This window comes from Puntigrus tetrazona, chromosome 17 (assembly GCF_018831695.1).
Source record: "Puntigrus tetrazona isolate hp1 chromosome 17, ASM1883169v1, whole genome shotgun sequence".
Lineage (NCBI taxonomy): Eukaryota > Metazoa > Chordata > Actinopteri > Cypriniformes > Cyprinidae > Puntigrus > Puntigrus tetrazona.
The window spans coordinates 14133516-14149803 of NC_056715.1; the positions used below are offsets into that span (position 1 = coordinate 14133516).

At 39.0% G+C, this 16288-nt stretch overlaps 3 protein-coding genes across 6 annotated transcripts in view; 2 read left to right on the plus strand and 1 right to left on the minus strand.

Annotated features, from left to right (window-relative positions):
- The window catches only part of asap2a (ArfGAP with SH3 domain, ankyrin repeat and PH domain 2a), a 50757-nt gene extending 41504 nt beyond the window's left edge, over positions 1-9253 (plus strand). For all 4 annotated transcript variants that reach the window (XM_043262911.1, XM_043262912.1, XM_043262913.1 and 1 more), the window contains 11 exons: positions 665-750; positions 927-1042; positions 1480-1547; positions 1647-1754; positions 1936-2164; positions 3373-3519; positions 4653-4773; positions 5080-5165; positions 5262-5341; positions 6083-6196; positions 6813-9253. In XM_043262911.1, the coding sequence (XP_043118846.1) occupies positions 665-750; positions 927-1042; positions 1480-1547; positions 1647-1754; positions 1936-2164; positions 3373-3519; positions 4653-4773; positions 5080-5165; positions 5262-5341; positions 6083-6196; positions 6813-6887 (1230 nt within the window). In that variant the 3' untranslated portion in view covers positions 6888-9253. The remainder of the gene's footprint in view (positions 1-664; positions 751-926; positions 1043-1479; positions 1548-1646; positions 1755-1935; positions 2165-3372; positions 3520-4652; positions 4774-5079; positions 5166-5261; positions 5342-6082; positions 6197-6812) is intronic.
- Positions 9254-9428: 175 nt separating this feature from the next.
- Positions 9429-13698, minus strand: itgb1bp1 (integrin beta 1 binding protein 1). The gene is made up of 7 exons (XM_043262967.1): positions 13542-13698; positions 12552-12675; positions 12316-12394; positions 12109-12239; positions 11142-11234; positions 10788-10937; positions 9429-10015 (listed from the first exon to the last, which is right to left on the minus strand). Exons 2-7 carry the CDS (start codon positions 12621-12623, stop codon positions 9944-9946), a joined length of 597 nt encoding a protein of 198 aa, XP_043118902.1. The 5' UTR covers positions 12624-12675; positions 13542-13698; the 3' UTR covers positions 9429-9943.
- Positions 13699-14864: 1166 nt separating this feature from the next.
- Positions 14865-16288, plus strand: part of iah1 (isoamyl acetate hydrolyzing esterase 1 (putative)) — a 12383-nt gene continuing 10959 nt past the window's right edge. The window contains exons 1-4 of the mRNA XM_043262955.1: positions 14865-15020; positions 15090-15142; positions 15222-15364; positions 15434-15595. Of these exons, the coding sequence (XP_043118890.1) occupies positions 14958-15020; positions 15090-15142; positions 15222-15364; positions 15434-15595 (421 nt within the window). The 5' untranslated portion in view covers positions 14865-14957. The remainder of the gene's footprint in view (positions 15021-15089; positions 15143-15221; positions 15365-15433; positions 15596-16288) is intronic.

Here is a 16288-nt window from a genome sequence, read left to right on the forward strand (position 1 = left end):
ATATATATGTGTATATGTTTGTGTGTGTGTGTATATATATATGTGTGTGTGTGTGTGTGTGTGTGTGTGTGTGTATATATGTATAAGATACATATTTTTCTTGTGTTTTTATGGTAAATTTAGATTTTTACTTTATAAAAAAATTCAAGTTCAAAAATATTTCTATATTATTTTTTAATTATTCATTAAGTACTTTATACACACACACAAACTTGAATGCGGTTGAAATAAAATCATTTAAGAACACTAATGCGTTTCCTTACAAATGTATTATAAAATCACAGTAGATATTTACCCTTTCGTTTAGTTTATATATTAACACCCAAATTATACCATTGTATATTAAAAAAAAAATAACACACAATTTAAATACGATCTCTTGTTTATTTATTATTATTACTGTAGTAATAATTAATGTGATATTTCATTTTAAAAAAAAAACTGTGCTTACCATATCAGTATTTTTTGTGCAGACAATTTGTGTGCTATAAATGCTTTAGTCTCAGCTGAACACCTGACACCGTATCGTCATCTCCCTGAAAGGTTACATGGTGTTATACTCACACAATATATCCAAAATATCACGGTCCGGTAATATGCATAAACCCAAACAGCTCCGGTCTAAACTCGTCACGTTGTGTTTTTGTTTGGTTTTCTGTGGTAGGAACAAGGTGAGACGGCGCTTCATCTGGCCGTGAGGCTGGTGGACAGAACCTCCCTTCACATCGTGGACTTCCTCACCCAGAACAGGCAAGACCCAGACAGCCGAGCGGGAAAGACCCTCCCCAAGTTTACTGACTCCCCGCAACTAATTCCAATTAAAACAGCTTTTTTTGACCAAAGCTATTTAAAAGTCAAGCTCACAGAGCCGTGGCTGCACTGGAGACCTGCGATCGAGTGTTTTCTGTGTTTGCTTCTCTCCGCAGTTTAAACCTGGATAAGCAAACGGCTAAAGGAAGCACGGCGCTGCACTACTGCTGCCTGACGGACAACAGCGAGTGTCTCAAACTGCTGCTCAGAGGAAAAGCCTCTATCGACATCGGTATGCAGCGAAACAGGAAGTTTGGGTGTGACTTTTCGACGGGATCTCTTTCCTGATGTCTTTAAGGACTCAGAGACAGCTTGTTTTGTCTGCTTGCGTGTTTTTATTTTTGACTCCTGGGAGAAGTTGATTGGAGAGGGTTTGTGGTTGCTGTTGCTGTCCTGTTATTAACAATCTGTCCAGCAACAATGCGAAGTAAAGATAACGGAGCCGTATGTGTCCTAGCGCTTGTATGTGGGAGGGGGAATGTGTGCCAGGGAATCTCCTCTCAGATCCCCGCCAGCGTCTATTGTGAGCGAGCCGTCTGGATAGACTTGGCTTTGTCTTGTCTGTTAAATAAAATCCAATACAGGAAGGCCAAGAGTACAGAATGTGGGGTGCGTCAAACCAATGCATTCTTAGTTTTTTTGTGTGTGTGTGTGTGTGTGTGTGTTTAGCTAACGAGGCTGGCGAGACGCCGCTGGACATTGCCAGGAGACTCAAACACCTGCAGTGTGAGGAACTGGTGAGCCGTCGTTTGATCTGTATATGCATCTGTTTATATGAGCGATAACTGGCCTAGCTGCTAAGAAGTGTTGGTTCATGACGTGTGTCGGTCTGTTAGCTGAACCAGGCGCTTGCTGGGAAGTTTAACGCTCATGTGCACGTGGAGTATGAGTGGAGACTTCAGCACGAAGACCTGGACGAGAGCGACGAAGATCTGGACGGGAAGGTGAGGTTGTAGATGCCAGTTCATTTGCAAGTAGATGAGATGGATTCGATTTTTAACAATTCGCAAAACTTGCGGTCATCCGTTGCGCAGTTAGTGTCTGTCCAACTGCATTTGGGTTATTTTAAGTAGGTATAAAAAAACTTAAAACAAATGAGAAAATGTGTTTGCATGGTGTGTGTAGTCGAGTCCTCACCGGCGGGACGAGAGGCCCATCAGCTGCTACACCCCGGGCAGTAATTCCCTTCAGCCCAGTCCGGCCAGCCTGCCACGAGACGCTCGAGACATGGTCAAAGACAAGCAGCGCTTTGTGCCCAACCTGGTCAACAACGAGACCTACGGGACCATCATCAACACCAACTCGCCGGTCGCCCTGTCCACCTCCGCTCCACCTCTGCCACCACGAAATTTAGGTACTGTATATTTCCATTAGCTCAAATACGCCAGCTTCTCTTCCATTACATAAAAAAAAAAGAGAATAAGGAAATTGTAAATAAAATAATTAATGGTTACAATATAAGTTGTCCTTGTTACAAAATAAACATAATATTTTTCGTATCATAAATATATATTTTTTTACATGTACTATACATGTACTGTAGGTTATAGTTGGAATACTAGTCTTGAGTAATTTGAAATTATGCATAATGTACTGTTAGCAAGGACACTGTAAAAAAAGGTGTTAGCTAACTAGCTACTACGACTACTACTAATATTATTATTTCTATTAATGCTGTTTTAATTTAATGAGTTAATTATGTAGTGTGTTCATTTAATCATATTCACTGATATTAAAAATATTAATAACATTACTATTGTTTATTATTATTTATATAATTAATATTACTGTTGTTATTTGTGTTATTATTTTATATATTAGATTATGTAGTCATATCACCAGACAAAAGTAAAATATGAATAAAAAGTGTTGCAATGTAGTAATGATGAATTTTTTTAGTTTATTTCATTTGTTTATAATTATTATATTATTAATTTTTAGATTAATTTATAATTGCAAATATATTACTATTATTATTTAGATTATAATTATTATATAATACATTTTATTGTTGTTATTTTGTTATTATTTAATGCATGGAATTTTTAACTATTTGAATAGATCATGTAATCATACAATCATACATATAAATAAAAAATTATATCTATATATAATATTGTTTGCCGTTTGACCCTGTATGATTATCATTCAGGTCACATTATGCTGCTGTATTTTTAGAAATCTCATTTGACCTGTTCTTGAGTCCTCACCTCGTTCCACGGCAGAGCTCCATGGCAACGGCCGTGTGAAGACACTGACCTACATGAGCGCTCCCAGAGCAGAAGGCCTCACGGATCTGTTGAGATGACATAAGCTAGTGAACAACTCGGATAAAAAACACAGATTGATCGGTTCCGAACAAGATGTTTGGCCTCTCTGTTAGGACTTCGAACGGAGTCCCATAGATCTTTTCTTTCAAACCTCAGACTTCACAATGAACCGCATTCTTAAGACGCTAATGAAATTAGGTGCATAACGGAGCTCTGCTGGTCTGGAGCGGCTCCAGAGCTTTCCCTCAGACCGTTCTGAAGTGGCTCTCTTCTTCTCCTGTCCTTCCCACAGTTCAGCCGTCTGGTCTTGCTGGAATGGCTCAGGGATCTCCCGGCTGGAAACCTGGCTCCCTAGACCTGACCGGCAGGCAGCGATCTTCCTCTGACCCCCCCAACATGCATCCTCCAGCGCCGCCCTTACGGGGCACATCCACGTCCCGTGAGTTGGCTGTATGTGAACGAGTGAAGCTTGATCCTGGCCAGGGATTCGGCTTCATGTGCTGCTTTGTGTTTGGATTTAGATTAAGGATGGGCTGTTCTTTGATTGATCCTGGATCACCTTTTTGTAATGTCTTACCGCATGAATATTAATTACATTTTTGTCCTTTGCTGTCTGTTCGTGTTAATATTAATATTTATGAACCAATGGCAGACGCCGGATGTTAATAAGTGTTTTTTGTTCTCGTAATTCAGGATCAAATCTTTTAAATAACTTGAAAGAGTTTTAAAACTAAAAGTTAAAAAAATGCCTTAATGTCAGTGTATTTTAAATGTTTTATTTTTTTTTTTATTACTGTTAGGAATAAAATATAGGAATGCTATTATATTAGATTTTTTAAAATTGAATTTTCTTATTTGAAAACAAGCAACAAAATAAAGCACACGTTCCCTGCATTTAAAAACGGCACAGACCAAAGAAAATGAAGGCTGAATGTGTGAAGAAAATATATATACACATTTAAAAAAAAAAACATCACTGGTATATTTGTAGCAATAGCCCAAAATACAACATATATGTCAAAAGTGATTGATTTTTAGAATATTAACTAAAGATCACATTCCATGAAGATATTTAGTCAATTTCCTACTGTAAATATATATAAATACGCATTGCTAAGGATAACTTTAAAGATCTTTCTCAGTATTTAAGTTATTTGTATTCCACATTTTCAGATGGTTTTATTTTGGTCAAATATCGTCCTGTCCTAACAAATCATAAATATATTTATTCAGCTTTTAGATGATATATAAATCTCAATTTCAGAAAAAAGTACCTTTATGTTCATAATTACCTTTACATCATTATTTTAAATGATAAAAATAACATAGTAAATAGTTAATGTCTACAATATTTAATACGCTGTAACTATGCGATATATATTTTTATATAATGTTTTAATAAAACATAAAAAATAAAACGTATATAAAGAAGTAATAAAAATGAAACATTTTATTTGTAATTAATTAAACCATACAAAAATATTTTTACAAATTAAAAAAGTTTATTTAAAAAATGTATTCAGAGGTTTAATTAGTTGTGAGGATCTTTAATTTGATACGATCTCTGCTCAGTCCTTCTTCCCAGCGGAGCTCCTCATTCTGTGTCTAAAACCGGCAGCATGATGGAGGCCATGACCATACAACCCAAACCCGGACAGGGGCCGCCCGCTCAGAACATCGGCCGGGCTACAAGGTCAGAACACTGAACAGCCCGCGAAAGCATGCACACATGTACATATCCACTCAATCAGCCGCTAGCGTTTGGGGAGTAAAAGGTGAGCGTGTCCTTATCTGAACACAGAGGTGGAAAATGCCTGTAGGGAAATACCGCTTTACCAGGTCGTTAATTCCTATTCAAGTCCTCATTCACGCACACGGTGCCGGAGGACCGGACAAGTAGGGCGCTCGGATTACTAATGGTGTTACCAGCGTGACCCCGAGTGGAAATACGGTAGCCAGAAACCTACACCACACTCACATCTGTTCTTGTCGGTTGCAGCGCGGACAAAACCTTCAGTAAAAGCACGCTGATGCGCTCCGGATCCATCGAGAGACCGGGTAGATGTCAGAGAAACCACGTGGACTGTAAGTTGATGTTGCTTTCGTAAAAAAGCCCGGTGGCCATTGTTGGAGTGAAGATGCAAAGCTAACCGCCATGTCACTTCCTGTTTTGCGGAACAGCTAAAGAAGTTCCTGGAGGCTCCCAAAACGCCGCCGGTCAAGCTCTAGCTGCTACGCACATGCCCAGAAAAACGTACCTGGTATGTTCAAGCATGAAAAGAAAAGTGAATCTGGTCAATTCATGAAGGAATCAAAAATCAGATGTGTGTTAGATAAAATAACATCTCCGCACTGGGTTTTAATTAATTTGCCCTTCGATAATTTCATAGCAGATCATTACTGTGAGGATAATAAAAACCTCAGGCTTTTACGTTGCTTCTCATTGAAAATGTTTTTAAAAATTGTTTTATTATACGTAATGGGCTTATAATGGCAATGATTGACACTGCAGTTATCAACGACTTTAAAAACATTTTAGAACAGCACAGACGGAAAATATATTACCTAGAATACTCCACTATATTTGGGCCGCAGATTCATTTAAGAGCTACGTTACAAACACATGGTCCCTGACTGAACAGAAGAGCATCCAAGCAGAAGTTATTCATATTCTGAGTCGAATTCTGGTGCTCATCATGTACTAATTTAAAAAAAGTTTATATACTGTTATTAACATATGAAGTAGCATTAAAGTAAAAATTGACTGTCGCCATTTAACATAATTTTCTAGTGAACCGAATGAGATTACGATGTTAGCCGGCATATCTTTTGTGCAAGGTTTGCACGTAGCTTGTATGCTAGCAGTTGGTTTGCCTTGACGTAAACATGTACATGTAAACGGAGACTCCGTGGGTTTGGGCTACACCTCTCAAATGAAACCCGTTTAGAAGACACTAACTGACATGTTGTTGTTTTCAAACTGAATGGCTGTGTGGTATCAGAGGCCGAAGCGCGTGAAGGCCTTGTATAACTGCGTGGCTGATAACCCCGACGAGCTGACGTTCTCCGAGGGAGAGGTGATCGTGGTGGACGGTGAGGAGGACCAGGAGTGGTGGGTGAGTGTCCTGATCAAACGTTAGGTGACTGTATATCCCTTCTTGTGACTGGCTGCTTGTTAATAAGTAAACTCGGTGAGACCAGCGGCTTGTTTTCCACTGGACAGATCCCCCAAACTCTGTTCCTTTTCATTTCGCTTTTTTTGACAGTTGTTAACAATTGCCTTGATTATGATAAGACACTGCCCACAAGACTATCAGCGCTGGTCTTGATTTCAGATTTGTCAAGGGTTATATTTCATGGAGACTAAGCTGTAAAAAGGTTTGTAAGCTGAATTCAGTGTAGTGTATACACTATTATTTTTAATGAGATTTTTTGATATTTTAATTGTTTTATTTAGCATTTTTTTATTTTAATATTCTATTTTGGTATTTTTTTCAGTCCCTCTATGTATATGTTCAATAAATGAGCTTTTTCACGCCACTATACGCAGTTTAAGGATTGAAAAAAAAGAAAGAAATATTTTATTTTTGTCTGTTTTGTCTTAATAAAGTGCAGTGGGGGAGAGAGAGGAGACGGAGGGGTCGAGTTGGGATTTAAACTCTGGACACTCGCGGCGCGGTGGTGACGGTTTGAGGAACATTTCTAACATACTTTCTCCTGATTGTTTTGTAGCTGGGCCACATCGAGGGAGAGCCAATGAGAAGAGGAGCATTTCCCGTCACATTCGTGCAGTTCATCATGGACTGAAGTTCAGAGATCATAGACACCGAGTCGGACCTCTCTGCTTCTGCGTGCTCTCACTGACCATCATCATCTCCATCATCATCGTCGTCCTCGTCCTCTTAGTCGCGAGGCTTGCGTCTCTATCGAGCTTCCGAAATCCCTGGCTTGAATATAACGGCTTCTTAGGCTCTTTGTTTTTGGTTTGTGGACCAGATACGATTCAATAAAGGCACCTTTAACCTAATCTATCATGACCACAATTCCGACGACAAAATGAAGGTTTTACTCCGAGATCTTTCACGTCCTTATTCATTTTAGACGGATGGCTCTGCAGCGTACTGTTGTTTTTTGAAGTACATAGATCTGTAAATATGGTCTTATATGTCCGCATTCCATGGTTGGCAAGGAAAGGCAGAAGGATGATCAAGAACATTGCTGGCTTTTGAGGACTCGCTTGGAAAAAAGCTTCGTCAACGGTGCTAAACCAGGAATATGCTACGAGAGCCGTCTGTCCTCCGATGTCCCCGTTTCACGCTACCTGCCCCAGTGCTGAGTGTATAAATAGGCCGCCCATGGCTCGCACACGGGACATATCTGAAGTGCACTGTGTGGATGAGAGACTGAGAAACAGACGGACACGAGAGTGCTTTGTGATGGCTGAGGGACGTGGCGACCGAATGAAAGTAATCTTGACCCTGTGCCTGCTGGGAGACTGTCTGCACGAACACTCGGAGCATCAAGGAGCTTTATTTCTGTATAGATATTTATAATTTGGAGCTGCCCTTCTGTGTTCTTGATTTAGATGCTCTTATTGATTTGAACGCTCTTGTGCAGGAGAGGCCTTGAGAGGTCTGTGGAACGCTGGCATTAATCAACCGATCAACCAAAAATGAGAATAAGGTCATTTCTTTACCCTCATGTTCTTTCAAATGCATTTTTTTAAATAACGGGAACTGTGGAGGTTGTGCACCATAATGAGCTTCATGCTAGTTTCCTACATTTCAAATCTAATGAAGTAACTACTGTAACTTTGTGTGAGGTAGAGATCATTTAAATGGATTTTTTTTAAAAGTTGTTAAAAACCTGTATGAGTTATTTGGAACACACAAGATACAATTAGAACCAAACAACATTGGAGTCTATTGACTTCTATTGTAAAGACAAAAATAACTTATTTTGAATAATAATAATAAAGTCATACAGGTTTGAATGAGATAGAATTTACATTTGTGTGTAAACTACACTCAGAGTCTTAGTAACTAAAACTGAGCTTGTGGTTTAATATCTCATTCAGATCAGATATGCTCTGGCAAGACATGCCAAACCAGTTTTATGAAAAGCAAACTTTATAAACAACTTATGTCAAACTTGGCACAACATGCAAAGTTTGCATGAGATTTATGCTTAAAGGGGAAGATATTGAGTGAATAATATTTTTACCCATTTTTTTTTGTTTTGTTTTTAATCTCAACATATGAGTTCTGGGTACATGCAGATTAGCACAAAAAATTAATTTTTTAAAAGCTTGACAGGTTTGTTGCCATTATGGGAAAAGGCACCCGTGGCATTTTTAAATATTAATCCTGGCTGGTTCTGTGGAAGATAAAAAGGTTTGAAATATGAAGGTAAGCAAATGGATGTGAGCATTTTCATTTCTGGGTGACCTGTCCTTTTTAAAACGCTCTTACCTTTCTTCAGCGTGCACAACAGTTACATATTGAATAGAGTTTTACCTCAAAAACCTAGTCATTTTGAACAAGAATCCTGTCTCTCCGCCAACCGGGAGGATGTTCCCAGAGTCTCCCAGCTTTGGTTGGCCAGATGGGTGTTCCCTGCACCAGTAATAACTCTGCGCCTCTCTAATTGTATTCCATAGGAAATTAAAATCCCTCATGTCATTTTCCCTCGACACTTCTCTTAATCCTTTCTAAAGCTTTGAAATGCTCATCCGTCTGTAACTGTGTGCAGGAGCGCCGCGGCGGAGCGTTTTGTGTCAGTGTTTGATGTGGTTGCAGAGCAACTTAATAGAGTCTGTTATGTAACTTTTAATTACAGTCATGTTAGTCTTGATTGAGCTTGGACCAGAGTGACCTGTAACTCGGGCAGTGCTTGGATGTAATTATCCGTGTTTAGCTCCCTGTATAGAGTCGGCACCTGGGCCGGCTGTGATTGTAGATAAATGTAGACTTTGCTTTGTGCATATTTAATTGTAAACAGAGAGCTGAACTGATAAGGTTTTGACGTATTGTTAGATAAGACTGTTACAGTACACTTTTAACTAAGATGAAAACCACCTCTATTCACCTGTTTACCATAAACTCCATTGATGCTAATATATAAATATATACATACGCGTTCAAATAAATGGGAAAACTGGAATTAAAAATGGATTTCGTGATCGTGTGTGCCGTTGTTTGAGTAGTTTAAAACCTCTCCAGGTTTTATATTCATTAATTAACGAGTCGTGAGATGTTTTTGTTATTAAACATGAACGGTTAGAAACGCTCCTAATCTTCAACAGGATGAAAACACTGCCATCTCGTGGAAAAGAGGGGGGAAACAAGATTGAACCGCATTATGTTTGCATTTATTTATTGTACCGTATTAACCGATCCCACCTGGACCAGGAGGACCACAAAAGAGGGGCATCTACATATAAAGGACGCAAAGGATTTACAGCATCTTTGTGTTCACACTGACGTTAATGTACCGTGGTTTACACAAATCCCACTGGAGCCTAAAAATCCCAGATTCACTGGCCCCCGGTGGGAAGTGTGCTCTGAGGTTACTGTATATTTACATTAAATAAGATTAAATTAGGTTACAAAAATAGACGCAGCTCAAACTTGGCTTTTGGGTTGCGGTGGGGCTGTTAAGAGAAGAGGATGATGGGACCGATGTATATGGTGTAAACATTTGGTTGAGATGGCCGCCCTTTCATGCTGAACAAAGAGCGAGCGGCTGTATCAGAACGAGACGAATTCCAGCGTTTCTGTCAGATGCTTTTTAAAAAGGGCACCTTCTGCTCCTCCTGAAGGAACGAGTGAGGGTGGAAGAACAGGAACGCTCCCAAACAGGGCTCAGGACTTCTCTGAGGCCAGGGCACAGTCGAAGGAGGTGGACAGTACTTTACAGATGGCCTGGGCTTGTTCCTGTAGAGCGCAAAGGATGGGTTGGATTTACAGACACCACAGATGAACAGAGCATCTATCTATCTATACACACCGCCATTCAAACGTTCGGCTTCGTTTTTTAATATAATTGTGTATAATATAGATGTGTTAAACTGTTTAAAAGTGATAAAAGCAATAACATTTATGTTACAAAAGTGTTTTTAAACGCGTCACATTTTTATGAAAACCTCAGTTTTCACAAAAATATTGAGCAGCACAAACCAAATCAGTTTGGTGACTGATGGCACAGCTGTATTTTCAGCATAGTTACTCCAGTCTTCAATGTAAACGTTCAATGGTTTTTTTGTTTTGTTTCACAATATTACCGTTTAGTGTCATTTTTAAGAAAACAGATGCTCTCAAAAACAAAAAAACTAGCTTACCAAACAAAAACACTTGACCGGTAGTGGACTGTTTATAGTATGAATATCAATATAAAAGATACGCATGTAAAATAGTCTGTTTCAGGTAATCAATGTAGACGTCCGACTAAACAATTAATCACTCGTCATAAAATAAATGTAAAAATAAATGAGTAAAACATGTTGATGATGCGCTGTCATTGTATATAAAAAGGTTTATATAATTAAATTTTAACATCAGTATTACTTGTTAATTTGATTAAAAAGTGCAAACATTTTACATCTACATGTTTTTACAATAGACTTTGTCTAAATATTAGTTCCTCCATTTTAAAATGAAATCTATTTACTTCATCATCCATTTGACCCTCTTTTCTGCTGCATCTTACCGCACTGCTGCACTGATACACCCAGATGCTGCACTCCTGCTGCTCTGCATCCGTGGTCTTCAGGGCCAGCAGGTTCTTTCCAGCACCCAGACCGTCATCATAGCAAAGCATGCGTACAATCAGGTAGAGCGGGTGACGGTGAAGCACATCCTGAGAACACAGGGTCAATAGCAAATCAGAAACTGAGAGAAATTACTTCAGTGAACAGAAATGATGAGTCAGTAATGTTCAGTTTCTTTTCCACAGAATTAGAATTTGTCATCTAAATGATCTCATATGAACTACGGGCTAGGAACACATTTATTTATTTATTTATTTATTTTTTTTAAATCAGGGTCAGCTAAATGAACTCACACACTGGTCCAGTGAGGCCACTTTAACTCCATACTTGGACACCCCCAGAATCATCTCCTCATCTCCAGGCACAAATGGCAGTTTTCCATCTTGCTTTAAAGTAAACGCATGAGATATAAGCAAAAACGTCTTCAGACTCGACGCATTATATTATGATAACTATTTAATTTCTGCTTCACGATAAATGGTGCCACTTAGCACTCTCCTCTAGGCCAGGAGATAAGATAAAGTAGTCATCTTAAATATATTTGAACCTTGAATCGTATGAAATATGGCTTCTACAAACGCGGTCACATGACACAAAGTTTGCTAGGTTAAACAACTCCTATTATATGAAAGATTAGAAATGTTAATTTGAATGAGATCCTTACAGTGAATGGATGCCGTCAGAATGAGTCTCAAAACAGCTGATGAAACCACATGACTAGCTCACCAATGAACATCTTTTGAAGCAAAAAGCGGTGTGTTTACAAGAAACAAATCAATCAAACTATTTTAATCCATGATCCGTAAGAATTTGAAAAATCGAAAAAGTCCATTATATGTTATCCTCTCACAATCAAAGTGTGCAGATATATTCGTGTAGAATTGTTTTGGGCTGTTTTTATTTTTCACTCCAAAACAAGGACGACCTCTTCGCTGGAGAATACTATTTTAGGGACTCATTTTTTGGATTTTGATTCTTACAAACATGCAGCGTTTCACTTCACAAGATGTTACACAATAGACTGAAGTCATATGGATTACTTTGGTGTTTTTATCAGGACTCTCATTGTGGCGGCACCCATTCACTGCTTAGGATCCAACGGTGAGCAAATACGGCCGTTAACTCCTCCAAATCTGCTTTGATGAAGAAACAAAACTCACCTAAATCACGGACGGCCTGAAGGTGAGTACATTTTCAGCACATTTCCACTGTTCCTTTAAGAGTTCACACATTTAATGGTTACCTTCCGCCGATCCTTACCTGAGCCGCATCGATGTAGTTGATCAGGTCCAGAGGCTCCTGCAGGGTTTTGCTCATCTCAAACCGCAGCTTCTCAATGGCTCCCACATACTTGACCCTGAACTCGGCACAGGCGTCAGACACGGCGTTACCTGAAGGGTTCAACAGGGTCAGGAACTAGACGGGGGTCACGCGTACGGCTTTCTGCATGTTTCAGTGAGGACTAACTTGAGCTCTTGGTGGAGTCTGTGTCAAGACTGGCAACTGTGCTTGACCTAGACAGGCCTCCCAAACTGGAATCTACTGACTGGATAAAGCGAGATTAGACTTTATCATGACCTTCGCGGAAAACAGAACGGCTGGATTCCAATAACAATGTAATGCATTGTTGCTATACCTAATGGAAATGTGCAAATGGAAATTCAGCCGATATTTGTTAATGATGCATGAACTGGTATACCGACCTTGCTCTTAGTGCTGACCTCACTGCTCTGGGAGCTGCTGCTGCTGTGGCGCTTCTTGACCTTTCGAAACATCCTTCACCATGACGCCAGCGCTGCAGGTCTCCAGCTTACCAGCAGATGGAGTCTGAGGAGATCAGAATTAGCATCATTCAACTCATCCACATCATCTGAGAAACCCACAGCCTCCTGTAAAAGTGGGTTTTAATCCAAGACCAAACATTTAAAATTTAAATTAAAAAAATATTTCAAGGTTTATACACTGTTGTGAGATATTAACAGTATCCCGAGGATAAAAAAGGTTAGACTTGGAGATAAATTATTTAAATAAAATACTAAACCATAACAAAAGCTAATTAACATACAATTATATGATTGCTTTATATAGAGGTATTCTGGCTAAAATGTCCTATTATTCTTTTATTATAACATGATACATCTCATCATTCATTAAATAGTTTTTAAAATGTTTTTTTAAAAAATATTAAAAAGAAAATATGACTGTTAACCGAACTATTAACTGCCCGAGAGACGTTGCTGTCTCAGCGCAACGCACAATTAACAAGGTTCCTTATGTATAATTTCTGCTCAGATGCACCAGAAAAAAAAAACACTAGAAAGGCAGACATGCGCTGCCTTTTTAAGAGTATGAGAAACGCCGTGGACGTGTTCTAGGGTTCAGGGCTCTCCGCGAGCCCACGCCCCATAAAACCACGGAGCCAAACTTTGAGTAACTTTCTAAGAATCGACACGGAGTCGCTCAGCTCGCGCTTCATGGTTTCTCCCAGGCGCGAGCGCACCCGCCGCGAGACCATTGTTAGTGAAAACCCCGCGGAAAGTAACGGAAACCCGTTGCTAGGATAAACACTCAGCGGCACCCCGCGTCTAACTTGACTAATGCCAGCGCAAAGGGCTCTCATTTGGTCGCCTGCTGGCATCTCTACAATTAAACATGGAGAATTTGAACTTGGTAAACGAGCGCACGGGCCATACCTCTGTTTTGAGCTCACTATGCAGCAGTGTACGGCTGTAATGATTATTAATAGGTAGGTTCATCAAAGCAGCGATCGGCGGCTCTCTCTCTGTTTTGGCGAGACTTGCGTTGACACTTCACTTCCTGTACGACTCCACCCAGCGCTTCTTAAAGGGGACGCGCGACAATAAGTAGCTATGTTTACCTTGCATTAGAGGGATAATTCACCCCAAAATAAAAATTCTGCCATTAATTGCCCACTCGTGTTGTTCCTAGCCCGTAAAACCGCCGTTATCCGTTACAAAAATTAACATTTATTTAATGAAATTGGAAACCGGACAACATAGACAACAACCAAGACCCAGAAAGATAGCAAGGACATAGCTGTGCGACATCAGTGGCTGAAGCTACGAGGATACCTTTAGTGCTTAATTAAAACAATTAATAATTCTTCTCCCCGAGTTACCGTTTTAAAACAGCGTATAAACAAGCTTTCCCCTGAACGTTTTCATTGCGCGTGCAGCTTAGTGCTCTCCAAAATGCGGGAAGACAGTAATCGTTGAATGAAGTTAGTTTTGTTTTCTGTGCACAAAATGTTTTTGTTGCAGCTTAAAATTTAAATTGAGCCACAGATGAAAGAAGGTCTTATGGGTTTGGAAACACACGAGGGTGAGTAATTAATTACCTGATTTATCCCATAAATATGTAAACTTACCACTGCTAAGTACTGCGCAAAACCACATTATAGTCACATAATATTTTAAAACAGCAGACGTGGTTATGTTTAGAAGTGATATTGTTAGCTTACAGTTTAGCTTATAGCTAACTGTAAGCTATACTGTAATAGGCTTTGTAACAGGTCGGCCCTAAAAATGCCACTTTTCAATTTAGCCTGTCTTTAATGTCTGTATTTCATCACACAGAATATATTCCGCTATACTCTATGCCACAGATATTTATTAAATAGTAGTTTACAATAGACTCAATAACACCTTACTGAACTATACGCTCTCTATATGGTTTATTTAGGCTTGCTTATTAAATACCGCCCTATTTTAGGTCTCTTTATTAATTGTAAACAAAACTACTCAATAGAGTGCATACAAATACTCTCTATATGCTGCTCATTAAATATTAAGTAGTTATGTTTACAATAGGCGGAAAGTGAATGAGACTTTTTCTAAGCTATATGTATTATATACGGTTTATTTATCTAAATTAGATGCACTACGGTTTAATCATTTCATTCATATTGACTCATTTATCAATTATATCATAGTCGTATTCTCTTCGCGGTTCAGTAAAACGATTCAAAGATTCAGTGCGTGCAAGCGAACGATTCAAAGATTCAAACACCGAATCGTTTAGAAACGAATCAGCACGTTGCGGCTTGCTAGCAGACCGGCGGTGCGGGTTTGAGGTCGTCAGGTGTTACTATGTCGACTCTAAAGAAAGTTACATGGCCCCAAATCATTCTCTTCGGGGACTCAATAACACAGGTAACACTTTGGGACACAGGGCAGCTCGGGCTTTGCTCTTTACTCTGACACGCCGTGTTTTTGTTTCAGTTTGCGTTTCAAGCGAACGGATGGGGATCCGAAATCTGCCACAAACTCGCCAGGTACAAGTTTTAACCGCTCGGATGTGCTATCGCATCCATTTTATTGATTGATTGTTTTATCACTCCTTTCATTTATTAGAAAATGCGACGTAGTAAACAGAGGCTTGTCGGGTTACAACACGAGGTGGGCTAAGATTGTGCTTCCTCGCGTCGTGCCCGTCTCCGACGCTCCCGTTGCGGCCGTGACCGTCTTCTTCGGCGCTAATGACTGCGCGTTGGAAGGTAAGGGTTATTTCAGGTGTCTCTTCGAGACCCGGACACCGGCTGACAGTCACGAGCGTTTCTGCCCAGACAGGAACCCCGCGCAGCACGTGCCTCTCCAGGAGTTCACGGAGAACTTAAAGGACATCGTCAAACACCTGCTGTCCGTAGGAGTGTCCAGTGACAAGATCATTTTCATCACACCACCACCACTCCAAGAAGCCGCCTGGGAGAAAGAGTGCGCGCTAAAAGGTGACACACCTCCTCACTTTAGTGTTCAATACTAGAGTACTGCATACTGCACAGCCTAGTATGGGAAATAGTGTGCAGCGTCGTATACTATGTATGTCCTCATTACTTATATTTAATTACAGTAATAATAAAAAAATATGTGTGGGGTAAAAATATAATTGAAATGTAATATAAAAATAAATAATAATAATAATATAAAATATATATATATATATATATGTATATATATGTATGTGTGTATATGTGTATATATATGTATGTGTGTATATGTGTATATATATGTATGTGTATATATGTGTATATGTATGTATATATGTGTGTATATATATATATATATATATATATATATATATATATATATATATATATATATATATATATATATATGTATGTGTATATATATATATATATATATATATATATATATATATATATATATATATATATATATATATGTATATGTATATATGTATATATATGTATATGTATGTATATGTATATGTATGTATATGTATATGTATATATATGTATATGTATATATATTAGGATGCACCGATACCGATACGGTATCTGTATCGCCTCGATACCACATTTTCTAAAGTACTCGTGACTCGTTAAAAGTCCCCGATACCAGGGACCGATACCACAGTCTGAGAATTGTCTATGTTTGAGCGGCGTGTAGGTTAATCACAG